This window comes from Lissotriton vulgaris, chromosome 2_1 (genome assembly GCF_964263255.1).
Source record: "Lissotriton vulgaris chromosome 2_1, aLisVul1.2, whole genome shotgun sequence".
NCBI classification, from domain to species: Eukaryota; Metazoa; Chordata; class Amphibia; order Caudata; family Salamandridae; genus Lissotriton; species Lissotriton vulgaris.
The window spans coordinates 1,537,485,948-1,537,502,160 of NC_141687.1; the positions used below are offsets into that span (position 1 = coordinate 1,537,485,948).

A 16,213-nucleotide genomic window follows, 5' to 3' on the forward strand; every position below is an offset into this window, starting at 1 on the left:
TAGAAGTTAAAAGATTAAAAAATACTGTACCAGAGAATTCATTTGGGCTTCACCAACTTGTCTCTTGTACAGCAGAACGCCCTTCACTTCCTCATAGAAGTAGCACATAAACCATCCTTAATTTGTGAAAGAAAGATTGCCATTCCTGAAGTTTTGCTCAGAAGCCAGCAGCCGGATTAATTAAATCTCAGCATGCCAAATGCCAAGGCTAGTAGTCTTTAATCTACTACCAGACACTCACTGCCCCTTTTTCTTGTAGGTTTCTGGTTTCATCCTTTGTGAAAGTTTTGCCATGTTTCTATTGTTCCATCTTTCCTATCTGTGTGCTTTTCCATCTCTTGCACTCAGTAAATATATGATGTGGAAAAATAGGTGCAAGTCCCGAAAAATAAATGCTGGTGGTCCCAACTGGCAACCACCGGCTCAAATTAAGAAGTGCACATGCATGCTATACAGGCAAAGATTGTTTATCCTTACCTTTTGGATCATGATGGTGAAAGGGCCAAGCATCTGAAATCCACGTGTGAAGTACATGACATAGCACCAGCCCAGGACAACAGCGAAGGACATTGGTACAACCTCTCCCTTGGTGCTGGTCAGGCGCATAACCAGTGTTACAAGAACCATACAGGCAAAGGTGATTCTGCAATCATACAATCAAAACAGAAAGAAAAAAATGACCGTAGCAGTATATTGAAAAGTGTGCTGGAAGTAAATCTTGAATGTGGCAAGAATTGCCCTCAAACTGGAGGTACTTTAGAACCTCTCTGACCTGTGGGTCGGAGGTGCAAACAGTCTCCAAAAACATATTAAGATTATTTAGTGCTAAAACAACCCTTGGGAAATACCATTACATCATAGAAAGGTTCTTACCCAAGTGATATGTTTCACCTGATCCTTTGTTTCCTTTTTTTTTTTTAATAAAATTTTTATTGCAGGAAAAAAAAAACAACATCACATTGCATACAAATTTCAGAGGCAAAAATATCCGAGCATAAATTTAACGGTTACATAAATACAGAGGATAACAGTGTACATCCAAAAGTAAATCATTTTAGTTTAGTTGCTGCCGATACATATAGATCAAATAAAAGTACCCCAAATGTTTTGCCTCGCTTTCAATGCCTTAGTACCCCTTAGCTTGGCCAATGAAAGTTCCATCATATGTATTTCATTAATAAGATTCCACCACTCCATAATGTTGGGTGGTTCCTTAGAGATCCAAGTCCGTGCAATAACCAACCTAGCACAAGCAATAGCAATAGAAATCAAGTCTTTATACTTATTATTAGTATCTTGTATATCTAGCAATACTAAATGTGCCGAAAGTGTTGGAAATATAATTTGTCTACTGTTTAAAGCCGCGGTTAATCCTTTCCAAAATGCGGTAAGTTCTGGACATTGATAGAGCATATGTTCTATACCGGCGGCTTTTAGATTGCATTTGGGACATTTAGTTCGCTCGCTGGGACCATTTCCCGGGGTCCAGCTAGCAATTCTTTGAGGTGTGTAGTATATTTGAGTCACCGTTCTATATAATTGAAGCCTTAAGCTTGAGGATTGGACCACTAGGTTTATTTGTCTGAGCGAGGCTGCAATCTGGCTAGGATTGATGTTCACACCTAGTCGGATAGTCCATTTTTCCGCCATGTTTTCACAGTCTCCTTGCTTGTGGCTACTTAAGTAGGCATAGCTCTTACTAATAAGTGATTTAGTGTGTTTCGAGTGAAGATATTTTAAGGTATCTGAGTTTTCTATTTTCTTAATTTTCATTTCATTAACCAAATAATCTTTCATCTGAATGTATTTAAAATACATTGTGTCTCTAATTTTGTAGATTAATTTTAATGCGTTAAAGCTCAAAAAACCATCCGAGCCATATAAATCACCTAAAGTGCTTATACCATGATCCAGCCACAAGGCTGCCGCGCCATCTGAAAAGAAGCCTGGTAGCCCTGTATTCCCCCAAATCTGTAGCTCCGCGTTAAAGAAAGGTATCTTACAAAAAAATCATTATTTGGTCCCAGATTCTTTTAATATGTCTCGCGGTCTTAAACTTGACTCTCTTAAAATAATTAGGGTCATGCACACGGTACAAAAACTGATTACTATCTTGTCCCAACATAAATTGATGGAAAAATAAGGAAGCATCATTGGTTATTAGGCTACGTATGCGTTGAAAAAAAGTTGCAAAAAAATATAGTTTAAAATCCGGGAAATTTAGACCCCCTTTTTCAATTGAGAGTTTCAAACAAGCCATTGATCTACTAGCTTTTTTATAGCTCCAGATATAACTGCTACATATGCTCTCTATTTTTTTTATATATATGTTGTTGAGTTGTAGAGGAATAGATCTAAATAGGTACAGCAATTTTGGTACAATCTTCATCTTTATTAAATTTATACGTCCTACCAGGCTCAATGGAATCTTATGCCAGTTTTTTAAAGATGTAGTTATTTCCTTAAGTAAAGGGTCATAGTTCAATGCTACGATTTTCTCTATTTCTGCTGCAAGCTTAACTCCTAAATAGATAGCATTAGTACAGAGTCCCACTATCGGTTGAGCAGGTTTGTAGTTGGCGATTACTTGGGTTTTTCCAACGTTTAGTTTATAGCCTGATATCTCTCCAAATTTACTAGCTAGTGAATATAGCTATATCGTCAGCAAAAGCGGGTTTTTTCAAACTCTTGCCACCATGTTGTATTGGTATTATATAATCTTGGACGGACAAAGCATTTAAAAATGGTTCCAGGGCTAGAGCGAAAAGCAGTGTTGATAAAGGACACCCCTGCCTTGTCCCCCTTTTAATTGCAAAGTTAGCTGAATTAACTCCAGCATAACTAACTATTGCCATTGGTAGTTCATATAAGGATTGAACCCATCTGAGATATTGTCCCTGTATACCGAATGCGCTCAATGCCGCCCACAAATACTCCCACCCCACTCGGTCGAACGCTTTCTCCGCGTCCAGCATAACCATTCCGAGTGGGGTGTGAGTTGTCGAGGCTACATCAAATGCAGTCACTGCGGTATTAATATGGGTAGTGGTGTCTCTCCCCACTACAAACCCATGCTGTTGGGAGTTCACTAAATCAGGCATAATAGGGGCGAGACAATTAGCCAGGATTTTGGCAAAGACCTTGGCATCAGTATTTATCAATGAGATGGGCCTATAAGACCCTCGGTCCTTTGGTGGTTTGCCCTTTTTTAGAAAAAATATTATTTTTGCAGTTCTCCAAGATATAGGAGCGCTTCCTGTTTGACCTACAGAATCTATCACCAAATGAAAAAGCGGTATGAGTTCTGTCTCACAAATTTTATATAGTTCTATAGGCAGGCAGTCTTCTCCAGCAGCCTTTCCTGAAGGTAGTGCTTGAATAGCTAGCTGATCCTTTGTTTCCAAGGTTAGGATGAAGAGTAACATTGTGGTTTCAATTTTAGTGGAAAACCACACTTGTTTCCCTTTAAGTCACAGGACAAATTTCCTCAAGTAATTATTGGAGGAGTTTGTTGAGGAGGGGATTTTGGGTCATTTGGAAATTTTCTGCTAACTACAAAGTTTAGCACGGATTAAAAATAAGCATGTCAGAGATAGTAGTACTGCTTGCAACGTCTGGGTGCATGGCATGCACGGGTGATGTTACCCCATCAGTTTTTTCCAAGGCAGCCTACCAAATGGTGTGGAGTATTTTGATTGTGACTTTACCTGTTTTTTACATTATTTGCCTTCAATATCATCAGTGGAAAAAGAACAATTGATGGACAGAATGCTGAACAATGTCAACCATTCTCCCCAGTATAGAGAACTGGGCCTAAATCCATTGTTTCTTTGCTCCCCACACCATTCATTTGCTGCCGCAGCACTTCAATATGATCAGGGCTGACTTTAGCATTGGCAGTGCCTGGTCGGACAATTTTTTTTGCTGCTCCCCAGTGGGCTTAACCATCAGGAATTCCTTCACTACCAACCTCCAATGGTGCCCAATATCTCTCCTTAGCCCTTGTCTCACATTTATGCTATTTATCCCTATGTAGACTGTTAGTATACTTTTACATCACAAACATATTGTAAAGAGACAATGAGTCATATAAGTGTGTAAATGAAAGTATAGGAAATGTTACTTATTATATTGAGGACTAAAGGTTGCCGTCAAATGTCATCCAAACTGACACGCATTATATGCTAAGAATACTTGATCTAGAGAAATGAAGGTGCAGGTTAACTACATGTTTAGGATGTGCAGTAACCAACGTTGCTGTGGTCATGGCGTTGCATGAAATGGAGAGAGCATAACTGCACCATCTCAACTAAGATATGGTGCAGTTGCTATCTCCTATAGTGCTGGCTTACTTTAGGCAGCCTTGTGCCAATGCAACACACCTGCACTAGAGTGCAAGGATGTTTGTGTGATGTCACACTTGGGTTTTATACTGGAAGGTTACCCATCCAGCACAAAACTCTATGCTTTGACAATTTTAACACTTTACTCATTTGCATTGGTGCTGTACGATGCAGCACATATGCAAAGATGGAAAAGTTTGGAGAGAATACATCTTTTCTTCAACTTTACACCTGCCTCAAGGATGCATGATTTTTTCATGTCAATCCTCTTTACTTACGTTAGTAGATAGGAATTAGCATTAAAATCCATGGGACTAAGTACCACCATTGGTATACCTCCTTTATGTAAAGTAGAGCAGAGTGCTACTTTGTTTTACTTTAAGGCTACTGTCAAATGCAAATCAAGCTTTGCCCTGGAATGTAAGTTCAAAACAACAACTTGCTGCAGGTTTGCATTACAAAAATGAAGCAAACCCGGTGCAAAAGTTTTATGATTGTTACTTATGAATTCCAAGACACCAACGTATCTATGTGACAAAAGCTATAACCCACTGAGCTATCTGCATAAAATATTAATTGGTGATCTGTATGCCACATGTTGCGATTTGCAGCTGGAACATTAACCCTCTAAGGTACTATTTTATTAGTCAAACTTGTAATGAATCACCGATCTCTCCATCAAGTGCATTATTCACCAGAGTTATCATACAGTTGAAATTATCCACCGAAACATTCCAGACCCAAAAAGAACTCTGCACGATGCCCTTATGATTGTTCAGCCTGTCATGCCAGGGGCACCCCACTGACCAATGGCAGCAGTCATGTTGTCTTAAAGCTGTCACTGTATATACAATAGACAAGCCCACTCTTTAGCAGCTCAAGACAACAGATAATTATAATATTAATGGCCGAGGACCCTGTCCTAACTCCTCCACTCTTGACTAAAAACTGTCTTGAATACCAACTGTCTACAGACGCAGAGAAATTCATGCCCCATGATGAAGTACATTTCAAAGAAGGGCAAGTATGGACAATGAAGTTTCCTCAATGTTCTGATGAGGCCTTCTGTTGTAACTTGGTCACTGCTGGTGGAACCATGACACTCAGATGTTCTATTTTATGTCTGCAGCAGCCATGGTTACAGGAGATAGAACGGTGGGGAGTTGGAGACTGGCTGTTAGGGTGAGAGGAGAAGCAAGACTGAGCTGTACATGTTGTTGGATGAAAATAAGAATTGAACTTATGACTGTGTCCAGAGAGCTTTTTAACACTGGCAAAGAGTTCCTGTGAGGGGCAGGATATCCACCAGCACCCCTCAACATTTTATAGACTGAACCCATATTGGCATCTCATTTATCGTGGTGTTGTGAGAATATCCTTGTTCTTAGTTACATCGTATTCACAACATTTGAGATGCAATTGGCAGTGCTTTACAAGTGAGGATCCGGAATGTGGCTGCAGCCCGTATGTAGAGCTGGTGAGGCCACAGTTTACCTCAGCAAGAATTTAAACGTGCGTTGCCTGAGCCCCCCTCCATATGGCTGCGCCCTCTAAAGAAGTCGAGTGACATCAAGCGCGCCTTCGACTACACGTTATCGTAGATTTGTTTGTGCAGGCTGCCATTGCATGCACTGGGCGAGTGCCACGCTGTTCTGTGGAGGTGCAGATGATCAGAGAGCTCCGCTGTGGGACCCAGAGCGGTCACACATGTGCCTGTTGTTTGGATGTCTCCTCTCTTTGCTGGGCATCAGGCCAGCAGTAGATGCTCAAAGCATTCTGTTACACCAGCCCTGTATAGTCAATTACTGAAGTGAATGGCTTATGAGGAGAAAACTGTTTTTCAGGAGCGTTTGTATACATCAACCTTCCCCAAAAGGAAAATCTAAATTCCTGGGTCCGAGACACATAATCCAAGTGAAGAAAAATGTGGTTCTCTTAGATGATGGCAGTGTGTGGAGTATGTCTCGTTTAGCGAGGAATGGAGCCGAGGTACATCTGACGAGGGTTGCAATAGTGGCAATAGAGAAGACAATGTTGATGGTGACAATGAGGGGAGAGTGGAGGTTGGCGGTGGACCATTTCAAGATGGCATTCGCCTTAGTCACCCCCTGAACAAGAGAAAGCATCTGGATGACTATATTTAATGTTACTATCAGCATTTTTGCATGATTGTGCAGATGCAACTCTTTTGTGTCATTGATTTGCACTGGGCGATTATGGTCTGTGGATACTGTGTACTTATTTTCACTTCAATTGATCTCATTCTTATACTCATACTCTTACTCTTGTTTTTGTTTTCTTACATTTTTCTCATCAGTTTCTTCTTTGCATCAGTGAAAAAGTTGTTTGTATTATGCAACTGAAACAAGTACCTTGCGATCTTGTACTGTACATAAGGTATACATCTAGTTCAGATTTTATCAACTGCCAATTCTTTTCATATGTTAAAAAGGGAGATGTGTTTTAACTTGGTCACTGCTTGTAGAACCCTGACATTCAGATTTTCTATGTGATGTATTGAGCTGCCATGGTTACAGGAGATAGAATGGTGGGGAGTTGGAGAATGGCTGTTGGAGTCAGAGGAGCTAACAAGGCTTTGCTGTACATGCTGGTGGATTAAACGAAGACTTGAACTTGTGACTGCATACAGAGTACTTCTTAACACCTTCCTATTCCGTTTGTCTCCTAATCAACTTAGCTTCCACATGAAATACAAACTCACTGATGCCTTAGATTTTTATAATAACTAAAAAAATACAAACAATCAAATTTGAGATTTATTATATGCGCATTGTTCACATTCCATATTCATTGTGGATATCCTGAAAACTTTACAGGCTATGACTTCATATGGTTCAATAAACTAATTTGAACAACCGTTTTCATCTCATGAAATAAAATAGGTGGCTCTTAAATGGTCTTAGTAAAAGAAAGAAATTTTAGAATACAAAAATGAGAACTTACATAATAACGTGAAAAGGACCGCCCAGTACCGTGTTTCCAAAGTGCTTGGCAGCTCCAACTCGTAGGATATCTGGAATCTAACAGAACACATTTGTTATTAGCAGGATTCAATCAGGAACAGTGGATGTTGATATTGTAACAATTTCATTTGATCCCAAACATTGTTCGTTACCTCCAGCAGCAATATAGCAACAGCACCAGCGACACTAGTCAGCTCTCCTGCTAAACGAATGTCATCGCCAATCGTTACATAAGCTTCCTGCCAAAAAACAAATAAAGAGCAAACTAAGAATCTAGAAACAAAAAAACGTACCCTGTGAATAGAGAATCAGTCCACTCCACCGCTCCTGTCCCAATCTCTGCAAATAAATATCTTTCATTTATTTATCAATATAATAAGGTATTTTCTACAGTGGCCACATCCCTGTGTTTTAGGCACTGTACTTGCAGGTCAGACCGTTCCACTCCTGTTAAAATGAGAGTGATGCAGAGTTTTGGTTTCATGGCATGTCCCAAATGATGGAACCACATGCCATCGCAAAGGGTAGGTAATGGTCTTGACTACAGTTGGGTTTGTGTTGAAAGTTCCCCTTGATGGAGCAAGGTAAAGAACAAAATGTTGTTCAAACTTGCGAAGTTAATCCCTCCTAATAAAAGTAATTTGTCTAACGAGCTTGTGGTGAAATTATTGATCAACTTAGTTTAAAGGTGCATACATGAAAACACACGCGGGATTAATGTGCTTTTTTGTTGCAAACGCAAAGAAAAATTAATAAACTAACTTTGTCTATTGTCTTTGTCAATATTAAATGCAGCAGTTTAAATTAATAGCATGTGCTTATTATATGTGCTTATATTATGTCTTTGGTGATAAAAGCTCTAAGAGTTCCTGACATTCGAAAAGGACTGGTAAATATGATGCTGCTCTGTGTGCTAAGCTAGGTAACATAATTAACAGGGTTAATAAGCAAAGGGGAGGGTAACAGAATGGGTCTCAATTCTTTAATTAATTGATGTCTTGTGTTTGTTTAATAATGGTTTCCGAAGTAAGTTCTTTGCTGAGATGAGTGTGTTCACGGAGGCCAGCCAAGGACATTAATTTGATATGTTTGCCAAGATTAGGAAGCAAGCGTCCTGAGCTCGAGTAAAAGTATCCTTCTTGAGGAAATCGAGGATGTGGAATTGAAAGACAATGGGCCTTATATAAAAATCCGGATTTTCGGTCAAAAGACGAATGACCTAATATACTTTATCATGGACTGACATGGGACAGCCAATGAGAAGCTTGGTTTCCTAAGAAAGAATGTAAAATGTAGAAAGTTTAGCTAGAGAGAAAGGTATAAATTATGACACCATGAGCAGAGAAAAAACTCTTGCTTCCTGATTGCTGAATGGTGTGAGACATGCTGATGGACCTTTGGCGCATGTAAGGACAGCAGATTTAATGATTTATTCTTTTCTAGGTACAGAGAGATTTAGACAGGGAAATAGGTTCAGTAAAACGGTTTACTAAGTCTTCATGTTTCTGAGCTTACTTTGAAATGTCAGTTCTAATTTTCATTTCCTTATTAAAACGCTAATTTCCTATTTGCTTATGAAATAAAGATTTCTAAAAGTTAAAATGCTTTTTCTTTATGAAAATAAAGTAAATAAAATTAGATTTGAAGCGACAAGCTGGTCTTGTTTATTCATGGTCTAGTTTCCTTTAGTTGATCCATCAACCATTAGTGGTTTGATTTAGTTATTAATTGTTTCAAATATATGACAATGAAAAATAAAACTGCAGTTGTAAATATTAGTGTAAAAATTATGTGAATAGATTTAAAATCAAACCACTTGATTCAGTTGCTCAAAAATTGTCTCATTGGAGTTATGGGCCTGTATAAGTGTTTAAAGGTGAATGGTGAGTATTGAGGTGATAATAGTGTTTGTGAGACAGTTTTTCATTCGGAGCGCCGGATCACCCTAAATTGACTGTTCTTCACTACTCCATTTAAGGCTAACAGGTGAATTAGTACCCCATGTCCAGATTCAAAGCATTTACAAGTCCTAGTCACAATGCTTTATTGGCTATTTCCCAGCGCTTTTTATTTGCTTTTACTTTGATGGGATAGTTAACTTAGTGGTATACGATCCAAGGCTAAGTTGCGTGAAGCATTGGGTATTTTATTTTTGTAAGTGTCCATTCATGTTGACCAAAAATCTTCTTTATACATAGCTGCTAGCCTGTTAAGAGGCCCCCAGAATTGGCAACGATGTGGCACCCAATTTATGAATGCCAGCCCTCTACCATTTTCAATAGCTTTAGTTCTGTGTAATACAACTAAGTAAACAAAGTGGTTGTCTTGAAATGAAAGCCCACCATGGTTCCTTTCGTGCTTTCAATAAACTCCCAGCAAATCTGGGACATTTGTAAAATTTGTGTACTGACAATCTATCCTCTGTTTCCAGTAGCTATGTTAGAGACTTCAATTCCACAATGCCATAGAGGCATAATGTAACTGTTAGTAAAAAGGTTGCCTCCATAGTGATTCCTCACATGCCAGCAGGAGCCATCTCTGGGGGATAAGACATAGCCTTAGGCAAGAAACTTAAAAAAGACTGTCTTCCATTGGTTTGATGAGGCGTTTCCGCAACCATCAATTGGACAGCCCAGTTGCCACATCAAATTTAAACCTATTATCTTTAATCATGATCTGCTGACCTGCCCAGAGAAAAAAAATGATTGTTGTTCTAAGTAAATTATCCAAGGATTTATAGATATAATCGCACTGAAGGGAACCAGTGATTGAGATATTGAAACACATCATTGTTCAACAGCCATTGTTCATATCAGTATTCTCAGATTTGCATGTAATTTATTTAAAAAAATAGTAAGATGTTCTGTCAAATGACAATACATTTTTTAGTAGATTATATATTTACCTTCTATACATATTTCAAAGTGTCTCACATAATCCACACTCTTTAACTAGAAAAACACACTACTTCACATTGATATTTATTTTAATTACATTGCTCTTTAAGTTCATGATAACCTTTTATTTTACATAGTCAAACTCATCTACACAATCATTCTGATTCAGTTCTGCCCAAATGTAAATTTTGAATTTCCAACTACTGTGCGCAGAGTAAATTTCATATTCTTTGTTCATATCTGAATACCTCCTCATTGCCTCAAGTTTTTTTCCAGTGCTAAACATGTGAGGTGAGTTCTCATCCATGAGACAGACAAATAATTGCCTTTATGCTGTGCATTAAATACATGTTTATCTTACTGGATGCTTTTGCTTATTGAAGGATCCCGGAATCTTTGCCCTTTGTTTATGTTCTCAACCCTTGCTCCTCCCTCCAACATTCACACAATCACAATCACACCTTCCATTCGAACAGCCTGTGTTTTCCTGTCTCCAACTGGAGGTAGGTATTTTCCTTCATTAAGTAAAAAGTGAGTTGGGCCGTGGGAGATGTAGGTTTATTTATTTGATGTTTTTGAAGCACACAATAGCGGCATAATGCTACTATAGCCTCCAGTCCTGTGGCACTGTCTTGTGTTCCAGAAGGTGTAGAGCTTGAGTCATGCCATGAAGTAGGATGGCTGTGAGGTGCCCCTGCCTAGAATTTGAGAAAAGTGTGTTGGGTGGGGAGGTGATCATTCGCTGCACTTCCCAGACCAAAAAAAGTGATCATAGAGCTTTCACAATTGCAAGAGGGGCAGATTTGAAATGGTTACTGGTGCAGCTGGATATTAACAGACACAGAGTTGGCAAGTACTTTAGGGCACCAGCCCTAAAAATCGTTCTCTTCACCATCTGAACTGGGGTGGCAAAGTGAGCTTGAGACTGATAATGGATTCAACCCAGATCTGTTACTGGGGATGAGAATCTGAAAAGTTTCAGAGCTCCGTCTACCGCTCCTTGTGTTTGCTCTGTTCACCCTAAGTTGGCAGGGTATGCCCAGACGTGGGTCCCTTGCTCACTATGCCACTGTTACAAGCTGGCCTGGCTGTTGAGGGGTGTTACCCTGAAACCGGTCACAGGATGCTTGTTTCTGGTTCAGGGAAGACCTGGCTTGGCAGTTCAGGCTAGACTGTTCCCATGAGGCACAGGGTCAAGACTGATTTGTATATAGCTGGGTCTGAACTGAGGTGGCAAAGTGAGCTAAAGAACGATGAGGGATTCAACCCAGATCTCTGAATGGGAATGGGGGGGGGGTGTCTGAAATGTTTCTGCGCTCCGTCCATAATGTCCTTGTGTTTGGTAAAATCTATTTGCATCCATGCTAAATGGTCACATTCCTCAATTTTAAACTCATGTACTATGTCAAAAGCCTGTGGAATGGATTCCTGTCCTTCAGGTTGCCTACTCTCCTACTAAGTCTCTCTCCTCAAAGAGACTTAGTTGAAGTACATGTACTCACAGACTTCTATAACTCTTCTATTTCCAGCATCATGGACAAAATTGCTCGACTCTAACAAAAAAATGTACCCTAAAAAATATCTAAACCATGGTTCAATAGCAACCTCAATCTGAGGGCCTTGGAGTGCTCCCAGAGATCCACTCCTTCAGCGGACCATCTATAAAACATTGGATCAGCTAGAAGCTCTTATAATAAACAAATCAAGACAGCCAAAGCGGAATATTTCCGATCACAACTTAATCAAGCTGCCAATCGACCCAAGAAACTGTTTGAACTGGTCAAACAACAAACTTTCATAGCTCCCAACCGTTCAGCCTCGGAGGTCAGTCCTCCCTCTTGTTTTGACTTGGCGGACTTTTTTACTGAGAAAACAAAATTTATTAACATTGATCTAGAAACCAGGAGGTCTCTTTTAAAATCCAGCGGCCCGGCACCACCCTAGGTCACACCAGACATGGTCGCTACACTTAGCAGGGGTATTAAGCACACCGCTTCCAGGGACACCTTTACCATCCTAAATGAAAACAAAATCAATAAGGTCCTTCGGAGTATCAACCCATCTAATCACTTCAGTGACCCTCTTCCACCTACCATCTTCAAAGCAATTAAAGATTCTGGGCCAGATGTAGGTAAATTTTATTTTCCGACCTCTTAAATACCGAGTCATACCGACTCGGTATTTCAGAGGTCGGAAAATAAAAGTACCGAGATGTAGGTAAATGCAGATGTGCAATTACCGAATCGGAAACAGTCGGTATTTTCCGATGCGGGAAATACCGACCAGTTAATGGCCATTCATTCCTATGGGCTTTGAAGCCCATAGGATTGATTGGGCATTTACCGGTCGGTATTTACCACATCGGAAAATACCGACTGTCACAAGGGTGCAGGGGGTGTCACTTTGACACCCTCTGGCACCCCCAAAAGAGGCTCGGGTGCCATGTGGCAGGCATACCTGCCCTAAGGGCAGGTCTGCCTGTCATATGGCATAGGTGTGCATGCACACATGTGCATGCACACCAGAAACGGTATTTTACCATCAAGTAGCAGAGGTCACGCCAAGGGAGGCTTGGCTATTCTTTTAAGCGAAGAACATCAATGGTCTCAAGAAATAATCGATTCCAAATCTAACAACTTTCAATGTATCAAGATCATAACAAAAACAAATACTTCTGATCAAAAAAAAGCCTTCTTGTTTTTCAATATGTACAACCCTCCAGGCACTTCACAAGATGCATCTTTTATAGAAACCATAGATCTAATATCTAAAATAATCGAAGAACGAGCAAATACTCCGTACTTAATTGTGGGTGATGTGAACGGGAAACTTTCCAATACTGAAATTGGCAAATGGGCAAAAATGTATGAAGATGAGCTAATTGATTTACCTATTCCAATATTCCCGAAAGGAAAAGTTGCCGATAAAAGAGGGAAAATGTTATTAGCTTCACTCCCAAATATAAACGGATTAATCCTGAATGGCAACGTAGAAGGCGACAGACCAGCATCTGACACAAGGCGGGGAAATGGATCCTCTTCTATCATCGACTACCTAATATGTAGCATAGAGATATCGGACACATTCCATTGCCTGAAAGTAAAGTTTACAGAAGAAAGCGACCATGCGCTCTTATGCCTAAACACTGGTTGGTCACTAAAAGCAGCTCCGTCTAACCCAATTATGTACCTTAAGGGAAAAATTGAAATAGATAAAAAGCAGAGACGAATCTTTTGGAACTCAGGGACACTAGACTACATAAATGGAAAGATTCTACAAAATAACATTCTAACTAAAATACACTCTGAAGATCAAATAACAAACTTCGAATGTATTATGACAATCCTTAAATGTCTTCTTCTTAATGGGGAGAAACCACGCAAAAACAAAGTTTATAATAACTCTAATGAGAATATACACAGGAGGAAATTAAATAAACTTATACGAGGGCAATTTCTAGATTACTCACCTGTTATACAGCAAGAGATAAACAAGCTAAAAAATCAACTCAGAAGGGAGAAAACAAGCAAAAAAAGAATGCAACAAGACAAAAATTGGGTGGACATTCAAGAGGCGGCGAAACAGAACAATCAAAGAAAATACTGGTCTTTGATAGCCAAAATAACTGGAAGTAAAAAGAAACTATCTACCATTCCAGTACCACCCCAAGAGTGGAAAGACTATCTAACTGATCTTTATAAAGCGAACCCAACTGAGACCGACAGTAATGTTGCTGAAACTTATCTGGAAAGCAACTTAATAGAAAAAAGTACAGCACATTCCATTGAAATTCATATCAGAAATGCTAGGACCACTTCAGCGTCAGGCCCTGACCTGATACCGATTAAAGTTCTGCAGTCTAACCCTAAGGAATGGAGCCAGATGTTAACATCACTTTTTAACCTTATCTTTTGTACTAGGAGAATTCCTAAATCGTGGCAAGGAAGTACAATAATCCCTATATACAAAAAAGGGAATCGAAATGTTGCTAGTAATTATCGCCAGATCGCATTAATGGATGCGGCAGGTAAAATATTTGCAGCAGAGGTACTGGACAGATTAAAAGCCTGGTGCTTCTCGAATGAAATAATACCGAAGTATCAGGCTGGCTTTCGTCCTAATCATTCGGTAACAGACAACATCTCCGTACTTCAGACTATCCTCGATAAATACGTTGGGAATAAATCACAACCAGTGTATGCTGCCTTTATAAATTATTCCACAGCGTTTGATCGCGTGGATAGACCAACGCTGTGGAAAAAACTGAGAAGACTGGGGATCTCTGAAAATTTGTTGCAAATCATAATCCAATTACATACGAATACCTGGTCCCAGGTACAAATGGGAAGTGAAAAAGGTCTGACGCAATCAATTAATACGTCGAATGGTCTTAAACAAGGATGTCTTCTTGCACCAATTCTTTTCTCACTGTATCTGAGCGACCTACCATCATATTTACAAAAATGCTCAAGCCTGCCACCAAAGATTGCCCTTCAGAGCATACATGCGCTACTCTATGCAGACGACATAGTTCTGTTAGACCTCACTCCTTTTGGTCTCCAAAATTTACTGGATTCTTTAAATATCTATTCGAAGGATCATTTTTTAATCCCTAACCTAACAAAAACAAAAGTAGTGGCGTTTTCTGGCCGGAAAAAAAGCGCTAAATACCACTGGAACCTCGACGGGAAAAGAGTAGAGGAAGTAGATGAGTACACTTACCTTGGCAGGATCTTCACTAAGAACTTACAAAATCTTAAACACATAAACAATTTAAAGAAAAAATCTGAAATCCACGCCGGGGCACTCTCTAGAATGTATACTGCCACAGGAAGTAGGCACTTCTCCTCACTACTCAAGGTGTATAAAGTAAAAATACCCTCGGTCCTGTCTTATGCAACTGAACATTTACCTACAAAACAATGGTCCTTTATGGACATTACTGAAGGAAAGATCTTGAAAAGACTATTAAAGGTTTCTACATCTACATCTGTACAGGCTCTGAGGTTGGAATTTTCTTTGACAAGCTCATATGCAACAGCTATGGCAAACGTTATTCGATGGGCATACAATATTCTGCACGCTAAGGAAGGAACGCTAAGATTTTTGTTAAAGACTGAGATATTTAAAACAGATTCTCGGCAACTGATCTTCTCTAAAAACATGTCTGAAGCATTTAAAATAGCGAACCTGACTGAAAATATTCTGTCATCATGGACAAAACCCCAATTAAAGCTCTTCTTGAAATGCTCTATTCCAAGACTAAGTTATGATCTTGACCTCATGCACTGTAGTAAGTTATCCACATACAAAACTTACATAGAGTCGTTGGAATATAAGCAATTACGGCCATACCTGGGGCTCTCCCTTTCACATGGAGCAAGAAGGTCCATAACTATGTTGCGCCTAGGCATTCTCCCAGTCTCCACTGTTACATCTAAATGGTCTCCGGGAGATTCCCCCATCTGTAAACTCTGTTTTGGCGGTGATCAAGATATTGTGCATATTTTATTTGTTTGTCCTCATGCAACCGTAGTTAAAGCACGCACAAGATATCTTAAGCCGATATACCAGAAATGCAATATTACAACAGTTAATAATTTACTAGCATTATGTAAACGACCGACTGACGAATGGGTTTGCTATAATTTCTATAAATTTTTAAAATCCTTTTTAAAATTGTATTGAATATGATATATTTTGTAAACTGTTTTAAATTTGTGGTCCTCAGCTGAGTACCAAAGCAAATAAAACTTTTTGACTTTGACTTTGACTTTGACTTTGTATTTGATGGTAAAATACCGATTTTGTACTGCTTGTGGGACTCAGAAGAGTCCCACCTACATACCAATTTACCGGAATCCGTAATGATACCGACTCGGTATTTTACATACTCGGTAAATTTACCTATCGGTAAATTTACCGAGTCTGTAAAGTACAGGGACCTACATGTCAAATTGCTCTTACCGGTCGGTAACGGCCGAATTCG

General features: G+C 39.4%; 1 protein-coding gene across 1 annotated transcript in view; it reads right to left on the reverse strand.

Annotated features, from left to right (window-relative positions):
• LOC147732860 (transient receptor potential cation channel subfamily V member 6-like) overlaps positions 1-16,213 on the reverse strand; it is a 232,520-nt gene that overhangs the window by 106,886 nt on the left and 109,421 nt on the right. The window contains exons 9-11 of the mRNA XM_086954916.1: positions 7,480-7,566; positions 7,308-7,384; positions 478-643 (exon numbers count right to left, since the gene is read on the reverse strand). Of these exons, the coding sequence (XP_086811042.1) occupies positions 478-643; positions 7,308-7,384; positions 7,480-7,566 (330 nt within the window). The remainder of the gene's footprint in view (positions 1-477; positions 644-7,307; positions 7,385-7,479; positions 7,567-16,213) is intronic.